The 17,159-nt window shown below is 42.4% G+C and overlaps 2 protein-coding genes across 2 annotated transcripts in view; one reads left to right on the top strand and one right to left on the bottom strand.

Annotated features, from left to right (window-relative positions):
* The first annotated feature begins 866 nt into the window (after positions 1-866).
* Positions 867-5,558, top strand: rabl2 (RAB, member of RAS oncogene family-like 2). Its single transcript, XM_064342481.1, has 8 exons — positions 867-1,368; positions 2,044-2,073; positions 2,361-2,440; positions 2,697-2,776; positions 3,009-3,120; positions 3,411-3,508; positions 3,686-3,769; positions 4,219-5,558. Exons 1-8 carry the CDS (start codon positions 1,262-1,264, stop codon positions 4,297-4,299), a joined length of 672 nt encoding a protein of 223 aa, XP_064198551.1. The 5' UTR covers positions 867-1,261; the 3' UTR covers positions 4,300-5,558.
* Positions 5,559-7,888: 2,330 nt separating this feature from the next.
* The window catches only part of shank3a (SH3 and multiple ankyrin repeat domains 3a), a 315,279-nt gene continuing 306,008 nt past the window's right edge, over positions 7,889-17,159 (bottom strand). Inside the window, exon 24 of the mRNA XM_064342483.1 lies at positions 7,889-13,154. Coding sequence (XP_064198553.1) covers positions 12,564-13,154 — 591 coding nt within the window. The 3' untranslated portion in view covers positions 7,889-12,563. The remainder of the gene's footprint in view (positions 13,155-17,159) is intronic.

The raw sequence follows: 17,159 nt of genomic DNA, 5'->3' as shown, positions 1-17,159 counted from the left end.
AACACCCTCACCCCAACCCTAACCCTTTATTTTGGAAACACTACTGCCTAAACCCAAAACCCTATTTTTTTTTAAATAGTCTTACGAGCAAATTGTATCTTAAATAGTGGCTTATCCAGAAAATCATAACTAAGTTAGGAGCTGGGTCAAAAAACCAATGGCAGTTGAGAAAGTAGGACCCACAACAGCTATATGTGTAAGGCATAAAAACAAATGGACTGGGAGTAATTGATTGAGCCATCTGGGAGTGAGTGGACCAGCCCTGTACAAAAGTCAATTCCCTGTGCCATGGTGATATCAACAAGTAGCTGGAATGACTTGGAGAAGCCAGGGACATCACCATCATTAACACGGGCAAGGGCTACTGGCAGATACCCATAGCTCCATAGTCAAAGCCATGCACCACCATTTGAATGGTAGCCTATCAATTTACAGTCGTAAATTGAAAATATATTTGAGGATGACTCCTAGTGCGAGAATTAGAGGTAGAGTTTGAATTAGTTGAATTATCACAACAAAATTCTCAAATGTTTTTAAATTCATTTAATTGATTTTTTTTTTATTTTAATTTTAACTGGACAACGCCATTTTGTAATGTAAGACACAAAGGTCTGACAAAATATGTAAAAGATGCATAACGGCCTGGCAAGTTCCTAAGCACAGAGCCCCGAATATAGTTGCACGAGGAGATGAAATCCTTCATCGTACACACACAAAACAACTGTTTTGGCCCAATCGCTTATACACTATAAAACTAAATTTATATTTTTTTAAAGTCCAAAGCGTGGAATATAAAAGCCATTTAAATTAGAAATCATATCTCAGGCAATAATGCGAACAGCTAATTTCCGGAAAAGTGGTCCTAGTACAAGCGTCTTTACGTTGCATAGAAACCGCCACTGGAAGAGATGATAACAGCAAGACTAGCTAGCAACACGAGATTCATTGTTCTTTCATCTATTTAGATATTTATAAAGAAAAGACTTCATAATATACATGGAATACACTACCTGACTGATCATACAACCAGAACATTAGATTGATTCATTCAGCCATGAACTAGCCAGCGTTCGAGCTAACTAGCAAAGCAAACGCATTCGTAAACGGTTTAACGTTAAATCAGCTAGCTAACAACTAGCGCCATCAAGCTAATCGCATCAGCGAGTCCTGGCTATCCGTAGTTAAATTACGTTTGCTAAATGATAATACATTCTCGGCAGTGGGCTATTTTGCCAGAGTCTGAGGAGGACGAGAGATACATATGGCTAGGGGAACAAGTGACCTCTCCGAATTGGATCAGGAGAAATACGACGCAGATGAGCGAGTTAAGATAATTTGTCTCGGAGATAGCGCGGTTGGAAAATCCAAGTAAGTTACCGGTTACCACTAGCATCCAGCTTGCTGCATAACTCATCTATGACGTTCTACAGGCTATTCATAAGTAAGTTAGACCTTGGCCTGCTTTTGCATATCCTGGCTAGAAACAGTAGCCAGTAAGCAATGGTTAGATAACGTCAGATACTAGCTACATAGAAACATTAGCTATCTAGATAATTGCCTTTTACATTTGGCGAACGCTTTGGGGATAATAGCTGACTAGTGCTGACAAGCAGTGAATCAAGTGGGCGTACTTACATTCACATGTTGTCCAGGTTCTGTCACTGCACTTCTGGATGAACACTCAACAGACAGTGGTCGACTGCTTCCATTACATTGAGCTTACGTTACTGAACATTCTAGTATGGCACTGACAAGGATTCCCTTGCTCAGTTTGGACTCCCAGCAGATTGATCCAATATATTAATTGGATTGACAGCGAAGGTTCATTGAAATCTGAACAATTACCTGGAGGACGGTCTTTTCATGGACAAATTCCGTTTTTTTCAGTTGGGAAATATATCTCAAACTGTAACTGTCTTTTCCAGATGGTTAAGAGAAATTGTCTGGGGTTGAGACTACAGTGACCATAATCTATTTTGGGTTAAAATTCAGCTTTAACTGACTGCTCCAGTTTCAGTATGTTTGTTCCCATTTGTCTTTCAGATTGATGGAAAGATTCCTCATGGATGGATAGTATCCTTTCAGATAGAGATCCCATGAATCATTTAGTCTTTCAGTATGAATTTGCAGGAGGTTGTATAGTCATTTTAGTACATACCAGGAGGGATCCACATTAATGGTCCGACCTACAGGCCTGTCATATGAGTAAGATGGAAAACAAACCAAAACATAAAAGATTTTTTTTCTTTTTAAATGTAAATCTACTAATGAAGAAGCTTCAGTAAAATTATATAGTATGGTATGATGCAGTATTATGATTTCAAGCCTAAATCTGATGATGATCCTGAACCTTTGCCCAGTCGCCCAGAACAGCTATCCACATACGCGCTGACGCTGTACAAGTACACAACCACCGTCGACGGGAAGGCTGTACTAGTAGGTCAGTTTGATGTCGGCTTACTCCTTTTCATTTGCAGGTGAAAGAAGGTGTGAGGTGGACTGTTCTAGAGTGTTTTACCTTCTCTCTATAATACACCTGCTAAATTTGCTTTGTCCGTAACTTCAAAGATGGCATCAGGACTTGCAATAAGTAACAGTACAGATAGAAACCTTTGGCCAGACCATAGAGTGCAAAACACTCTCATCAACTGAAGTGTGGCTTGTTGGGGCTGTCAATGCATTTTTCTGTGTTTTAGACTTTTGGGACACTGCGGGCCAGGAGAGATTTCAGAGCATGCATCCCTCCTACTATTACAAGGCCCATGCCTGTATCATGGTGAGTGTTTGTCGGGCTATGGAGCATCAGCCCAACCCAATACAAGGCTGGAATGCATATGTGTACCTATTAAGAGATACTGAACAGTATGTTCAGTATCTGAAGAAAAATGAGGCAGTATCAATTTATGTTTAATCCAATTGATATTGGTTTCATCAGTCCATTGGACTTTCAGTATTTTCCTCAGTGGATTTGTATCCTAATTTAAGTAAACTTCCCTCTTTTTTTGTAGGTTTTTGATGTCCAGAGGAAAATCACATATAAAAACCTCGCAAACTGGTATAAGGAGCTGAGAGAATACCGACCAGAGATCCCCTGCATAGTTGTTGCGAACAAAATAGACGGTGAGTGGTTCATTCTAGATCACTTAAGTAGGAACCATCTCTGTTGCAAACAGAACAGGGCTTGAAAATGATTTGGTGAAGGGGCACATGCATTTCTGTACATTTGAATTGATATAATTAATATTCCGATATGAATTAGTGTTGAACATGTTTGACCAATGCGACCTTACCGTTACATGTTTAGCATTTGTTTTTCAAACAGAGTAGCTTCATACAAAAAAGAACTTAAAATGAAGTAGTGTAAGCTATGGCTATCTGGGTAACTGTGTGTTTCCTGTGCTCTGTTCCAGCTGATTTGAAGGTGACGCAGAGAAACTTTAACTTTGCGAAGAAGCAGGGTCTGCCTTTGTACTACGTGTCTGCTGCTGACGGGACCAACGTGGTGAAGGTGAGAGCGGCGATGACGGGGTCACGTTCTGCTCACCGCTGCGAAAAGCTTGTTTATCGCTTACCGCGAGAAGAGCAAAGACCGAATGAACGTCTTTGCTGGAAGGAATGAGATGTGTTCACTGGTGAATAAAGCTGTGTGAGAAGAACCCTAAAACTAATGTTTCCTTTTTCGTAGCTGTTCAAAGATGCAATAAAGCTGGCGATGTCTTACAAGCAGAACTCCAACGATTTCATGGATGAAGTGATGCGGGAACTTGAGGTATGCATTTACTCAAATGGTGAAAGACAAGAATAGAATTACTAGTCTGTTTATGGAGCAATCTTCATGCACAATTCTTTTTTTTTTTCATTAACCCTCCTGTTGTCTTCATACATTGCATGCATCCCGTGTCCACAGGGCCCAAAAAGGACCCACCCTTGCTGGACCCTCATGCTAAATCCTCTTCATTGACTTCTAAACCCTAAATCCATTATTTTTCATGTAGAAACAGCCTGTCACTCATCACGAAAATGGTGAATAACTGTTTTCCGACTTCACAGTCCAGAGAGACTATAGTTCTTCTTTGTACTACATTCATTTTTACTACAAAACACTCATCATAATTGATATACAAGCATGTGTATACTCACTGAGTATATACATGTTTGAGTTTTTTGTAGAAGTAAATTGACATAATTATTTATTAATTGTTTTTTTTTTTAATGCAGAACTTTGAACTTGAACAAAAGGAGGAAACTTCAGACAAAGAAGACAACGTCTCCAAAGAGGAGAAAGACCAGCTGCCATGAGAAGCCCTTGGATTTGACCATGTACTGAGCCCTGACGTTTCCAAGTGTACATGAATGGATTTCATTCCCTCTCCGAAGGAAAGGAAATGCAGACATGTCCATATTTTACATATTGTACAGGCTGTGTTAATGTCCAACGTTGAGGTGCAAAACCCGTGGCATACCTCTCCCTCTGTTTGTGTGCTTCAACGTGGAATATCAGCATCCCTCACTGTGAAAATGAAAACTCTACCCTCCCGTTTCTGCAGCTCATTTCAAACGTGCACTGTGTATGCATTACTTCTGTGTTCAATCCAAGCGCAGTAGTCAGTTTAATTTTGTACTAAATTCAGTAGACTTGCTGGAAGATGTAGTGAAATTGCCTTTTCGTGTCATCAAATGTTCATTCGTGTTCTGGTATATTTATCGACCATTTTCCAGGACTGGATGTGTGTGGTTGTCTAGGGAATTAAGCTACATTTAATGGACTCCCATTGTATTTAAAAAATAACTTGATAATAATGTGTGTACTTTTGTAGTGTTGTAACATAGATTGCAATATCTGTGTACGTGCAATATTTAAACAATTTCTGTGTAATATCATGGTTAGGTTTTTATCAAGGTAGCTATTGTTCAAATTCAGACACACTAATAATCATATATACAGTGCTATTACAATAGACATATATACATAATAGCACTGTATACATGTGCATTATCATAGATATATTGTAATCTTGGGATTTATAAACGAATAGGGTCACATAACATTGAGAAATTCATTTCACACCTGATGTACCACCTGTGAACCAAAACAAATTCAGTTCATTTTTTTTCTTATGTTATTTATTGCATTGGTATCGGAACTAGTACAGGGATTCTGAACCCTGGTCCCGGAATTCCACAGGGCCGACTGGTTTGTTTTCGTTGTCAATCAACACTTGACGGAACTCGAGAAATTCGCGCAACCGACTACACTGGTTTCACCTCGCTTGGTTTGGTGGATCACGCATCGGTTGCTAGGTGTAAGGTGAAAATGAAAACCAGCAATCCCTTGTGGGGCTGGGGACCTGTGCACTTGTACATTTTGTTACGCACATGTATACTGTTCTTCGTAATTCACTCTGGACAAGAGTACCTAACGAATGTAATGAAATTTAAAGTGAAGGTTGTCGATGGTGGTTACGAGATTACAAGAAAGCTGGAACCACCGTGGCTTGTTATCCTAGGTTTTTGCAATTTCCTTTGAAGCATAAATAAAGAGCATTCTGTGTCATGTACGTTTACTGTGTACAGTTATAACTTTATGTAATGCCTTGTGGACCAATTAATTTATGGTTTTTATGCGGTTTGGTATGAAAACAACCTGCTTTTAGAAATTGCGGTTTTGAGCCTCTGTAAAATGAAAAAAAAATAAAAAAGAGAACAGATGACAGTAGCACGACAGTTTTAATTATAAATTTATTACATAATATAACAAACATAGATCTCTGCGGTGTAGTATCACAACATCAAGGTCCGAGGGCTTTGCCATACACCCCAAATTTATGTTCATGTACTCATTTGAGTAATATCTCATACAAAAAGTGACAGGAATGGTTTTATTAAAAAGAGCGACGCTCCGGCGGGTGTCGTTACTAGCTACTCGCGCCGGTTCTGTCCCGAATAAGGCAGAACGCCAGCGGCTCGCGCAACTACATGCGTGCCCGGAGCGCACAGGAGCGCGATGGACCAAGCTGACGAAATGACACGGCCAATGATCAGAATGAATATATGACGCGGATTCCGAAAGCATAATCTTTTTCATCCAATTAAATGCTTGAAAGTGGCAGGGCTGCTTGCACTGTGGGATCCTTTAAACGTACAAATACTTAGATACCGTGTCTTAAACATTGAGCTAAAGATAAAATGCTGTTACAGAACCAGTTCAAACAATGTTTAAACCAAGATGTGACAGACTGTTCTGGAACCTGGAAACAAAGTTTTGCTTATTCTTGAATTTGTACCGTTCCATTCCAATTACATCAGTCTCCACAAATCTATATTCTTCACAATCCATTTCTTAATTTTTGAATAGTACGGATATTTTCATTACCCTGACCATAGAAATGAGACACCCTCATTTAACATGGGTGTCATCTCTTTGCCAGGCTACTGGCAGTACAATTACATGGTAATCAGACAGGTGGCAACACTGCTTCTTATTTTTAGTATTTGTAAAATTGTGAATGTGTTACCATCATGTTATCTGCAAATACAGCCATCTTTATGGAGAGGGTAAACAGTATTTCTCTTTTTAAATTCAATACTAAATTGTCCTTGGCGGCAGTAGCCTATAACATAACGGTTTGGGAACTGGGCTAGTAACTCTGTGGTCGTAGGTTTGATTTCCAGGTCGGATGGTGCAGTTGTACCCTTGAGCAAAGTACTGAAGTGGAACTGCTTCAGTAAATACCCAGGAGTGTAAATGCATTGTATGTAGCATAAACTGCATAAAGTGTGAAGTGTGTATGCCACTCTGGAAAAGAGTGTCTGTTAAATGCCTAAAATGTAACATCTTTACAGAAACAAATTAAGAGTTTTTTTTTTTTGGCTCCAAAAAATACTGATTATAGTTAAGCCTATCAGTATAAAATCACCGCAATTCTACCAGTATTTTACACACAGAAGTAATTCTGCTTCATCCATACTTACTGTTTCTATAGAACTGAAGCTTAACTACAGGTACACCCTACTGAAAGTAGTTAAATGCTTAAATTGCCATTGGATATGAGGTCACTGTAGTTTTTTTTTGACAGTCACATTTTTTTTTTTACCTTGAAATAATAAAATAATTTAAATTCATTTTTAAAAAATTGTTCTCAACAGGAAAACAGCTGGCATTTATAGCGGGCCCTTCAATGTTCCTATGCGCTTGTTTGTGGCCAGTGCTGTCTAAACACAGTCCCACAGGCCGAAACTGCCTGGGGTATATTACAATATTCCAATGTCTTCGTGTGGTGACTTTCTGTTATACAATGCACATCAGGCCTTTTTCCATCTTAATTTGCGGGGGAATTGTTTAGGTCAAATAAGTCTGTTCGTAATAGATCCAAACACGGTCTCCTAAAAATGACAGCGGTCTCTCTGCAACGTGAAAAAACGGACGGTTTGCTTTCAAACGTGCGGGATTACCCGTCGGCTTCTAGATAACAAAGTGAAAACAAGCATTTCAAAAGACAGTAAGCGCTTCATGTATTGCAGTCGTCCGCTAAAGATAACAAAATATAACAAATGTCGATTACAAAGAACACATTCCAAACACAACCTGATTTATTATGTTCTAGAAGAAGCCCGAGAACATGACATACTGATTAACACTTCAGTTCGTTCTGTTCGCTTCATTTTGACTTTGTATTGGCGTAACTGTTGAAAGATTAATATCCTAAGCGATTACATACCGCACTGGAGGTCAAAACACGAGTGTCAATCATTCTGTGTCACGCCAGTTCCTTTAGCAGTAGAAATGACTCAATTCTGTGTATCAGGCGGGTTTCAGTCCGTTTTTCTTTTGTTTTATGTGGAACCGTCAGCTAATTACTTCTGTGGAGGCAGATCAATTTTTTTTCCCCCTCTTGACAAAGACCGGCGCTCAGAAGGCGGCGTCTTCAGGTGTGTGTGTGTGCGCGAGAGCAAAGTGCAACGAAGGAGAGAGACCCTGGCTGTGGTTTTGAAAGGCGAGTCCGAGGGACTGGCTCAACGAGTCCTGCCCTCTGAACTCACAGTGCAAGACAGGAGTCCACCTTCCCTCTGGAGAGTCAGTCCCCCCCGCCCCCCCCCCGCCGAGTGCCGACCACCCCAAAGCCTGTCAGACTCTCCAGAGGGATTCTGAACCCTCGGAACCCGTGCCACTTCGGTTGTGCTTTGTCGTTTCAAAGTAACATCGATGATAGTGCTGAAAGAACAAATTCATGTGAAAGAAGTCCCCCCCCTCTTCATACTGTTTTGCATCTGGCTATTAGATTGTGGTCAACTTACGAACCTTGTTTTAATTCCAAAATCCCTTACTGAAAATCCACGAAATCAGCTAAGGTCTAAATGGTATTTCTGTCCATTACTTTACATGTTAATGATGAGATCAGCAGGGTTTCGGGGGAAATCCTTTTTTGAGTGTCAGATGCAGTTAATTTTTTTCTACCATTCACTTTAACAAAAGATGCTTCCATACCTTGTCTCAAAATATGAATAAAAATGTTCATGAAAATCCCATAAAATCAGGTATTTATGTGTGTATATATATATATTCCTTTACAAAACATAAAAACTTCAGAATGTCCACCAAAAAAGATTCTATACAGCAAATTATCTCATCAGCCCGTAGTACTCAAGATTTCCAGGAGGTGGCACCATAGTGCTGAGTCTTAACAGCTTTAAAAAAAAAAAAAATCATGAATGCAATATTTGCAAAGACAGCAGTACAGTTAAAAGTGAAATATTTTTTTGGCACATTATTATTATTTTTTTCTTATTCTTCTTCTTGAAAACAGTTACTATCATCCCATAACACACGTAACCTCCAAAATAAATTACAGAAAAATTGGAAGCGGTCAAAACCCAAAAGTGAAACTACCAGCGCTTACGTTCAGATGAAACTAATGGTTGTTAATAAGCAGTGCGATTTGAATATGTAAGTCTGTGTTTTAGACTCCTGGGCCCTTAACTGACACTGAGCACAACATTCATTCTGTGGCTCCAGCTCCGGTGCCCCAGAACACTGACACCGATCATTATTATTCTACAGAGACATCCGTCTCAATAACTGAATAATAATAAACCATAAATAAACATTTGTTTATCAGTTCAACATTAATAATCTGTAATATTGGAGAGATATTCCGCTCCGGTGTGTCCCGTCTGTCCGACGTTGGGCTGGTACCATAAGGTTCCGTCTGTGATGCTACGCTACCGATGGACGTGTTTTTGAAATCGTGAGCAAATTGCGTTCGTTATGAGTCAGCAAATCAGAGCACTGAGCTTCAACAATGAGAGAGTCAGAATTTCCAGTATTGCCCATAAGGTGCTGACAACCTGGGTCAGTACATAAAACATCTGCATACTTGCCAGAGTATGGAATGGGGAAGGTGTTAAACACTGGATGCAGATGGGGGTGGGTAACCGCCCTCCGCCTGCTACCACTTCCCAAAACAATACCCTGGAGTGACTCGTCGAAGAAAAGATTTGAAGTTGGTAGGGCTTGCTGTTTGGCTTTAAACGCAATATTACATAACCATTGAGTTTAGTAGACATTATAACAATTTGGTAATTGAAACAGAAACCCTTTCAAAGTATTTTGGCTTCTAAGTAAGGACAGCTGAACCGTGCACGTGGAAAAAGTGCGTTACTTTTTTAAAGTAACCTCTTCCACGGCAGTTGGAAATGAATTTTTTAGCATTAGGTCACACAGACAGCCATGTTATGGATATAAATAACACGCTTAAATGCGATTCAGTCACATACGGTCGACGTCCGTCCGTCTGGTAGAAATGCTGATAATTTGGCAGCACAGCGTTTCGGTTGGCCTGCTGTAGAACTCCCCAATGGGGATGAAGGACTGCAGTCGGCGTCATACCGCTCACCTCCACTAGGGGGAGGCGCCACACAGAGCTTCACCATCGAGCACAATGGGATCACGACTTAAAAGTTGAGCCGCACGGCATGTCGCAAGGAAGGGTGGGTCTTTGGTGGGGGTCTTGGGGGGGGGGGTATGACATAAGGGGGTCTAAGGATGAGACAGCTCAGCTGGTGTTAAGGCTAAAAGAGGCTCCCCCTGGGACTGAGCTCAAAAGGCAGCCGCACACCTCAGGAGAACGGACGGGATTTTGGGCGAGTCCTTGCGTTCGGACACGCAGCGAACTCGAGCGTCACGGCGGAAACGTAGGGGGGACTGAACCGAACTTGCTTCTGAACTAGGCGGAGATCCACTAGGGGGGTACAGGAGTGGCTCTATGAAGATGGATGGCTTTGAGTTAGCACCTTGTTTTGTGCAAATCACACCCTAGTTCATAGTTCTTTGAAAGAATAAAATTTTCTCACCCTCTCTGACAGGTGGTTATCTATGCATATATATGCCAAACATTCATATATTTATATATATATCTATATATCTATATTTTTTCTTGCTTAAAAATGTATATGAAAACTATTATATTTACAATACTTGTGATTAATATAAAAAGCAAATATTTGTAATTCTTCCATATTTATACATGTAAGGAGTTCAGAGGACCAAGTCTTTTTTTTTTCTTTTTGTAAATCCTCGTTCTGAAATTTCACGCTTTTGCAAACGAATACAAAAATTTTCCAAATTCTAAGCCTAATTCCACAAGCTACAAAAAAACTCACCAATGAGAGAAAAAAAAAGAATCCAAAATGAATCAGAAATCCCCAAAAAATTCAAAAAAATTCAAAAACCAAAAAAACATCAACAACAACAAAAAATATCCGAACGACAAAGTCTCAGTGTGTCCTGTGAGAGTGGCCCTTGGTGAGGATCGCTTACAATTGCTGATATCGTATCGACTCCTTCCTTTCACCCACTCATGTCCCCCCCCCCCCTCCCTCCACAGTCCTGTGGCTGGTCTCAGATGGCCTAGTATGGTGACACGGGAAAGACCATTATCGTTTTTTTGGGGGGGGGAATAGCAGCGTGTGTGCAGAGAGCCCTTCGCCCACCTTCTCCCCCACCCCTCGGTTATTGCTGCACTCATCTCCCTGTGCACCCCTTTGGGGGGTGGAGGGGGGGTGGGGCGGGGGATCAGACTCGGTGGAGGAGACAGGTATTCTGTGCTGGGAGGGCGGGGGGGGGGGCGTGAGAACAAGGGTTTTTAGTGGAGGTGTCCCATGTCCCATCATTCTCGGCATCCAATCAACTCCTTCCACCACCACTGAACCAGGAAGTGGCCGCTCTGCAAAGTTATGGTGAAAAGTCTCGCCTCTGACAGTACACCTTCTGGACGGACGAAAAGGGACAGTGTATAAGAGTCAAAAAATGGGAGGGCGGGGGCCCTCGCTGCTCGTTGGGAACGGGTGGGCGGGACTTAGTTTGGGGGGGGGGGTGGAGGGTGGTGGGGGGGGGGTTTCAGTCATGCAGGTCTTTGCTCCATTGTGGGTGACCCTCACGGAAGATGGAAGACCACGTTTCACAAAATGGCGACGAGAACCAAACCAGCAAAAAAAAAAAACAAAAAAAAAAAACGCCAGTCCAGGAGAGACAGAATAATTCAACTTCTTCCCATGCTACTTAAATTACAAAAAAATGTCACCGTAAGGAAGATTCATTTTTAACAGTGTTCTCTGTTCATAATATCAGATATAGTTTTAGTAAAATGATAACAAAATTGTATATTTACACATTTTATATAGATATACTTTTTCCTTTCAAATATATATAACCGTAAAAACATGATTAAATTACCAGTGGAATAAATTTGAAAAGGTTCTTCTATATTCTCGATTTTAGTTCATACAGGAAGTGCGCTCAATGAACTCACTGTAGAATGCAGAGCTGTCCTGTATATGTGTATTATGGTCTGGTGTTTCCAAAGAAAAATGGTGACGATGGAAAAAGCCACTTATGTCAGTTAAACATTCTTCTAACGCAGTAGATATCGCTGTCAGTAAAAAGGTTTGAGAATAGCAGTAGTTTTACCGCTCTGGTCCCCCGCTCTCATCGCCAGAATGTAAAATGCTCCAAAAAAAAAACAAAAAAAAAACTAAAACTGCAAATGTGTGAGGCTTTCAAAAATTCCTCACTGAGGAAAAAGGACTCTTTTGTTCATGATTGTATAAGATCCTTGAAAGAAATTTTGAAAGGCAACCGAAATTTCAAGCAAGACCCTTCTGGTTGAAAGCAGGTATCCCTTGGAGACCGGTGAGGACGCAGCACAGGTGGCTGGGAGCTGGGGGGGGGGGTCGGTACGCACCTGGACACCGAGTGGAAGATTTGTGGCTTCGAGCAGTGATTGCAGCGGACGCCACTCCAGAACGACAGACAGGTTGACAGGCTCTTGAGCGGAAGGGGCGGGGCCAGGGGGGGTATGGCCAATGGGGGAACGGCTGGATGGCTTTCTCTTCCGTCTCCTGTTCAGTGCAGCGCAGCGCAGTATCGAGAGCACAAACGCGACGAGCAGACGGAACGTCGCGAGGGAAAGAGAAGGGGGCGGGGCCAGGTGAAGGCGGGGGCGGTGGCGGTGGCTGTGGCGGAGGAGGAGGAGGAGGAGGAGGCGGGGGCGGGGGCGGGCGATGCGTCAGCTCTCCAGCAGCTGCTTGAGCGCGCGCTCGATGTTCATGCGGTGGCCCACGCGCGTCACCCCCAGCTCGGCGAAGTCGTCCTTGGTGAGGGCGGGCAGGTGCGAGCCCTCGATCTCGTGGTCCTGGAAGCGGTCCCGGTGCTCGCCCAGGTTGATGCTCTCCAGCCAGTCGCCCACGTCGTACTTGTTCCACAGGTGCAGGGGCTTCTGGTGGAAGGGCCGCAGGGCGAGCAGCGGGGAGCCCAGGGGCGAGGGCGAGGGCGAGGGCGAGCGGCTGCGGGCGCTGGAGCTGCGCATGACGAAGCGCACCTCCTTGGGCTCGTGCGGAATGCTCAGGCTGGACGACTTGAGGATGGTGGGGGGCGTGGTGGGCGAGCCGGCCAGGCCGTAGCCCCGGATGGGCCCCAGCGGGTCGGTCCGGTCCGGGGAGCCCTTCCCCGGGCTGGGCGTCCGGCGGGTGACGGGGTAGCGGCTGCCCGGGCGGATGGTGTAGGTGGTGCCGTAGCTCCTCTGGGAAATGGTGTGGAGTTCCCCTAAACTGCTGAAGAGTCTGGGAGGGGGGGGGGGAGAGACAGAGAAGGGACGGGTCATTTACAGGATGCTGGAGGGTAACCTCACCCCTGACGGGGGGAGACGTGTGGGGTACGTGAAGCTGCACGCTGGTTTGGGTCGAGGAGAGGTGTGGGGGGGTCAACGGTTAGGCACAGGTCAGAAAGAGGCCAGGGAGTCAGGTCTGCTGTTCCTATTGATGATGTTCCCTCCACCCCCAATTATACACGCTCGCACGCACGCACATACACACACACGCACGCACACACATATAAACACACGCACAAACACACGCTCTCACACACACACACACACACACACACGTCAACAGTGAAAAGGGACGCTTGGGAAATCAGGGCATTCACCAAAGATACTGCAAAGACACAGCAGACCCAATAATAATTAGTTAGTGAGGGTTCATCATTAACGTATTACACTACAGCACAGGGTAAGGAATCCACAGATGATGGACAAGGTGGGTTAGAGGTTCCAGTGTAGCACACACCTTTTTAACATTACTTTTTACAAGAATACCTAACTGGTCCTGTTTTAATGTTTTAATATCTTATTTTATTTTTTACATTTTATCAATTTCATTTATTTTGTTGTCTCTTTTTTTGTTGGACGCACATATTTTCTGAGTTGCTTCAAAATGGGACTTGCAGAACAGCAAAAATTATCTAAACACAAAAAAACATTGCCATGCCTTCGTACAAAATGAACACCTCCCACCCAATAATCTCTCATGTCTGGAGGGAAATCAGCGGGACATCAAGGTGGAGCAATTTCCAGACTGAGTGGCATAATTGCACAAAACCGTCTGTACTTCTGTGCAATAGAACACACAATTTAATGCATCGATTGACACAATTCATTAATAAGGCTAGGAGCAGTTAAAGTCGAGCTGGTCAATGACTAACCCCCTCACTGATGTGCGTCTTTTCTGACACCAAGCAAAGAACATCCCTCGTTAACTCCTAACCGCAAAGGTCAGAGCTTTCTGGCCTTTGTGAAACAGACACACGTTCTTTCTGTTTAACATGCCAGCTGACAGGTCGTAGTGTTTCCATTGTGAAACCTTGTCAGCTGCAGGTACTCATCATGTTGTGCGTACACTATTTAGTCTTTGGCACGCCCATTTTTCAGTACCAGAGCATGTCTGGAGACCGAGAGGCAACTCCGCAAAGTGTGGGGTATCAGGGAGGTGCACCTGATTTTTGGGCGCTGCAATTTGGTGGTTCTGCATCCATATATGTTTTCTGTTCAACAGTTTAAAATCTTGCCATTTAAAAAAAACTAAATTTTAACTGCACAACTTTAAAGTAATGCAAAAAAGTTAATTATTGATTTTTTTAGTGACATTTCTTCATGTTCTTCCAGCATAAAATTATTTTCTTCAACTGAAAGTTTACTCCTGAAATATGTTAAATAAAGTGCACTCCTCCAACTGAAAGTACATTCCTGAAATATCAGTGATACCCGAGAATTTTTTTTTTTTTCAGGCCTGGTGGTACACACCGAAAAAATCCCGAAACAGACGTGGCACGCTGGGTGGCATATTGGCGCGGGTAGATGCTTCAGCGGGCGGTCTGCAATTCATACTTGCGTTCGAATTTCTCTTCACTTTGTACAGTATATGCAGGACTCAAGGAGAGGATAACTTAATATGCTGCATCCATTGCATAAAAATCAGCCGTGTAACCTATGCCACATTATAATTTTAAAGACTCCACAATTGCACAGAGAGCGTCTTTAACAATTTTTTAAACTTCAGCGACAAATAAGATTTTTTTATTTTTTTATTTTTTAGAAAAAATACATCAGATCAAATTAATTAACATAAGATTTAATTAAAGTGCCAGGGAGTTGTTTGGATCATGTATTTCAGAAGCATTGTTACTGGAGGAAAAAATATGTTTTCTTGTTTTAGTTGGTGCCATGCTCACGTTCGATTCCTGTAGCCTACTTTAAATACAAACAAGGGCTGCGGTGGGGGCTGGATTGAGATGCCCATGTGCACTTACACACTTACACATGTGCACTCCCACTCTCCTGGCACTAGATCTAAACAGAAGCAGAGCAGGCATACAGTGAGCAGGGCAAGAGGTAAAGTGAAAGAGACTGTTAGTGTCAACGCATATAAGAGAGAGAGAGCGAGGGGGAGAGAGAGAGAGAGAGAGCACACCACATCTTACACACAGCGAGGCAAAAACAAAATAAAACAATGAAAACTAAAAAGAAAATGAGGGATCATGGAGTGTGTAAACTATGATGAAGCTCAATATTCAACCTGAATCTTGGCCACTACTGTTGTTGCCTATAGCAACTACTTAGACTGAATTGTTACAATATACATCCAACCGTACAAATTAAATAAAATGTAAAATGTGAGTTTGGTAAGTTGCCAGGAACATGGAAGATGTTCAAATAATTATGTAATGCGTAGGGATAAACAAAATTGTTCTTGAGAGCTGTGGCAGTTCTCTTTAATCCTCTCTCACTTGTAAGCTGCAAACTACGATCATGACTCAAAGGGTACACCTCTCCAAATGTGAGCATTCTGAATTCTGATCAGCTAAACTCATACTGCGTGCCATAAAGTTTGCAGAAATGGTCAGCAGTGACTGAATGGCTAGACATATGCCCCTTTAAACATGTAAACATTTACTGTCCCACCCCATTACGTTTCACCAAAGGAACTGGAAAAAAAAAAAGAGTAGTAAATGTTTTTGTAGGTTACTGTCATACCAACGATTTCAAAAGTTTGCGGGGGGAAAAAAAAGCTGACAGGAGACATATTTAACCAGCTATATAATGATGAAACAGCAGTTAGAACATTTACACCAAAACTGCGGGACCTTGTGAAATAGCATTTTTGTCCCGAAAAATAAACAAAATAAATGAACACATCACCACAATCTGGAAACTTAGCAAAAACCATCTGGAAGTACTGACCCATGGAAAATGTCTGCACAATGATTAGGATGATGACGAACAGCTGTCTCCTCCAATAGGAAAGCGTACTCATTACAGAGGAGCTGAATGACTGAAGGACGTATAGACAATATATTTTAAATGCAACGGGTATTAGACTTACCAGTTTGACCCAAGTACAGTCATTCAGGAAAAAAAAGTCTAGCAGCTAAATTCCCATTTTGTTCCTGAGCAGCCTGGGTGAAACCATTCGTGGAGTGAAGGAAGGGGTGTAACAATCTGACAGGAAGTTGAGGACTTCTAGGAGGCAACGTAACACCAGAGGGAATTGGAACAAGCTGATTGGACAGCTCTTTTTCAGGAGGAAAAAGCAGACAAGGTAGCATTTGGCTCTGCGGTAACCATCACAACCATAACGTGAAATCAGTTATTCAAGCGAAATAGGATTAGTCCACACACTAATATAAAAGAGTAAATGTTTACCCGAGAAGTCAAAAGTCTAAGGATTAATGTTCCTTGTCACATCTGCAAGGAACATTAGGACTTTATTGTACTTTCAGAGAGCCCATTACAAGAATTGTTCACTGAGCAACAGAACTCTCACAACTGTGCTGGAAACAATGGTTCCATCACCTTCATTTTCCCACACCACTAAAACTACCTGACCTGGCATTTTAGTATAATTTCTTAGAGACCAGCAAGGCCAAAGCAAGCAACACACATACAGCACAAGGGCTCTGCGATTAAAAACAAAGGAAAAGTGGACAGGGATTGATTGAGAGACCTAGGAGAGACTACTGAGATTACTGTAGCCCAGCCAAAACATGATGTACTGGGCCTGAGAAAGTCTGTACTTACCACAGCGGCTGGCTGCGTTGAAGACATTGCTGCATTCCCATACTATTATTCATGAAACAAAACAAACCATACATTAGCTAAAAATACCCCCAGGGGCCTTTAATAACTAGGCCAGGAATCCTAAAGCAGTCCTACAGTGTTTACAGGCATCCTGTTAATACCCATACCCTATGCCCAACCCGGAGATCACAGGCCCAAGCCATTATCGGAGGTGAGAGTGTGTCTAAAAGCCTCCATCCCCAGCTGAAATGA

Source organism: Anguilla rostrata, chromosome 7 (assembly GCF_018555375.3).
Source record: "Anguilla rostrata isolate EN2019 chromosome 7, ASM1855537v3, whole genome shotgun sequence".
Lineage (NCBI taxonomy): Eukaryota > Metazoa > Chordata > Actinopteri > Anguilliformes > Anguillidae > Anguilla > Anguilla rostrata.
This window is presented reverse-complemented; position numbering and strand designations above follow the sequence as displayed.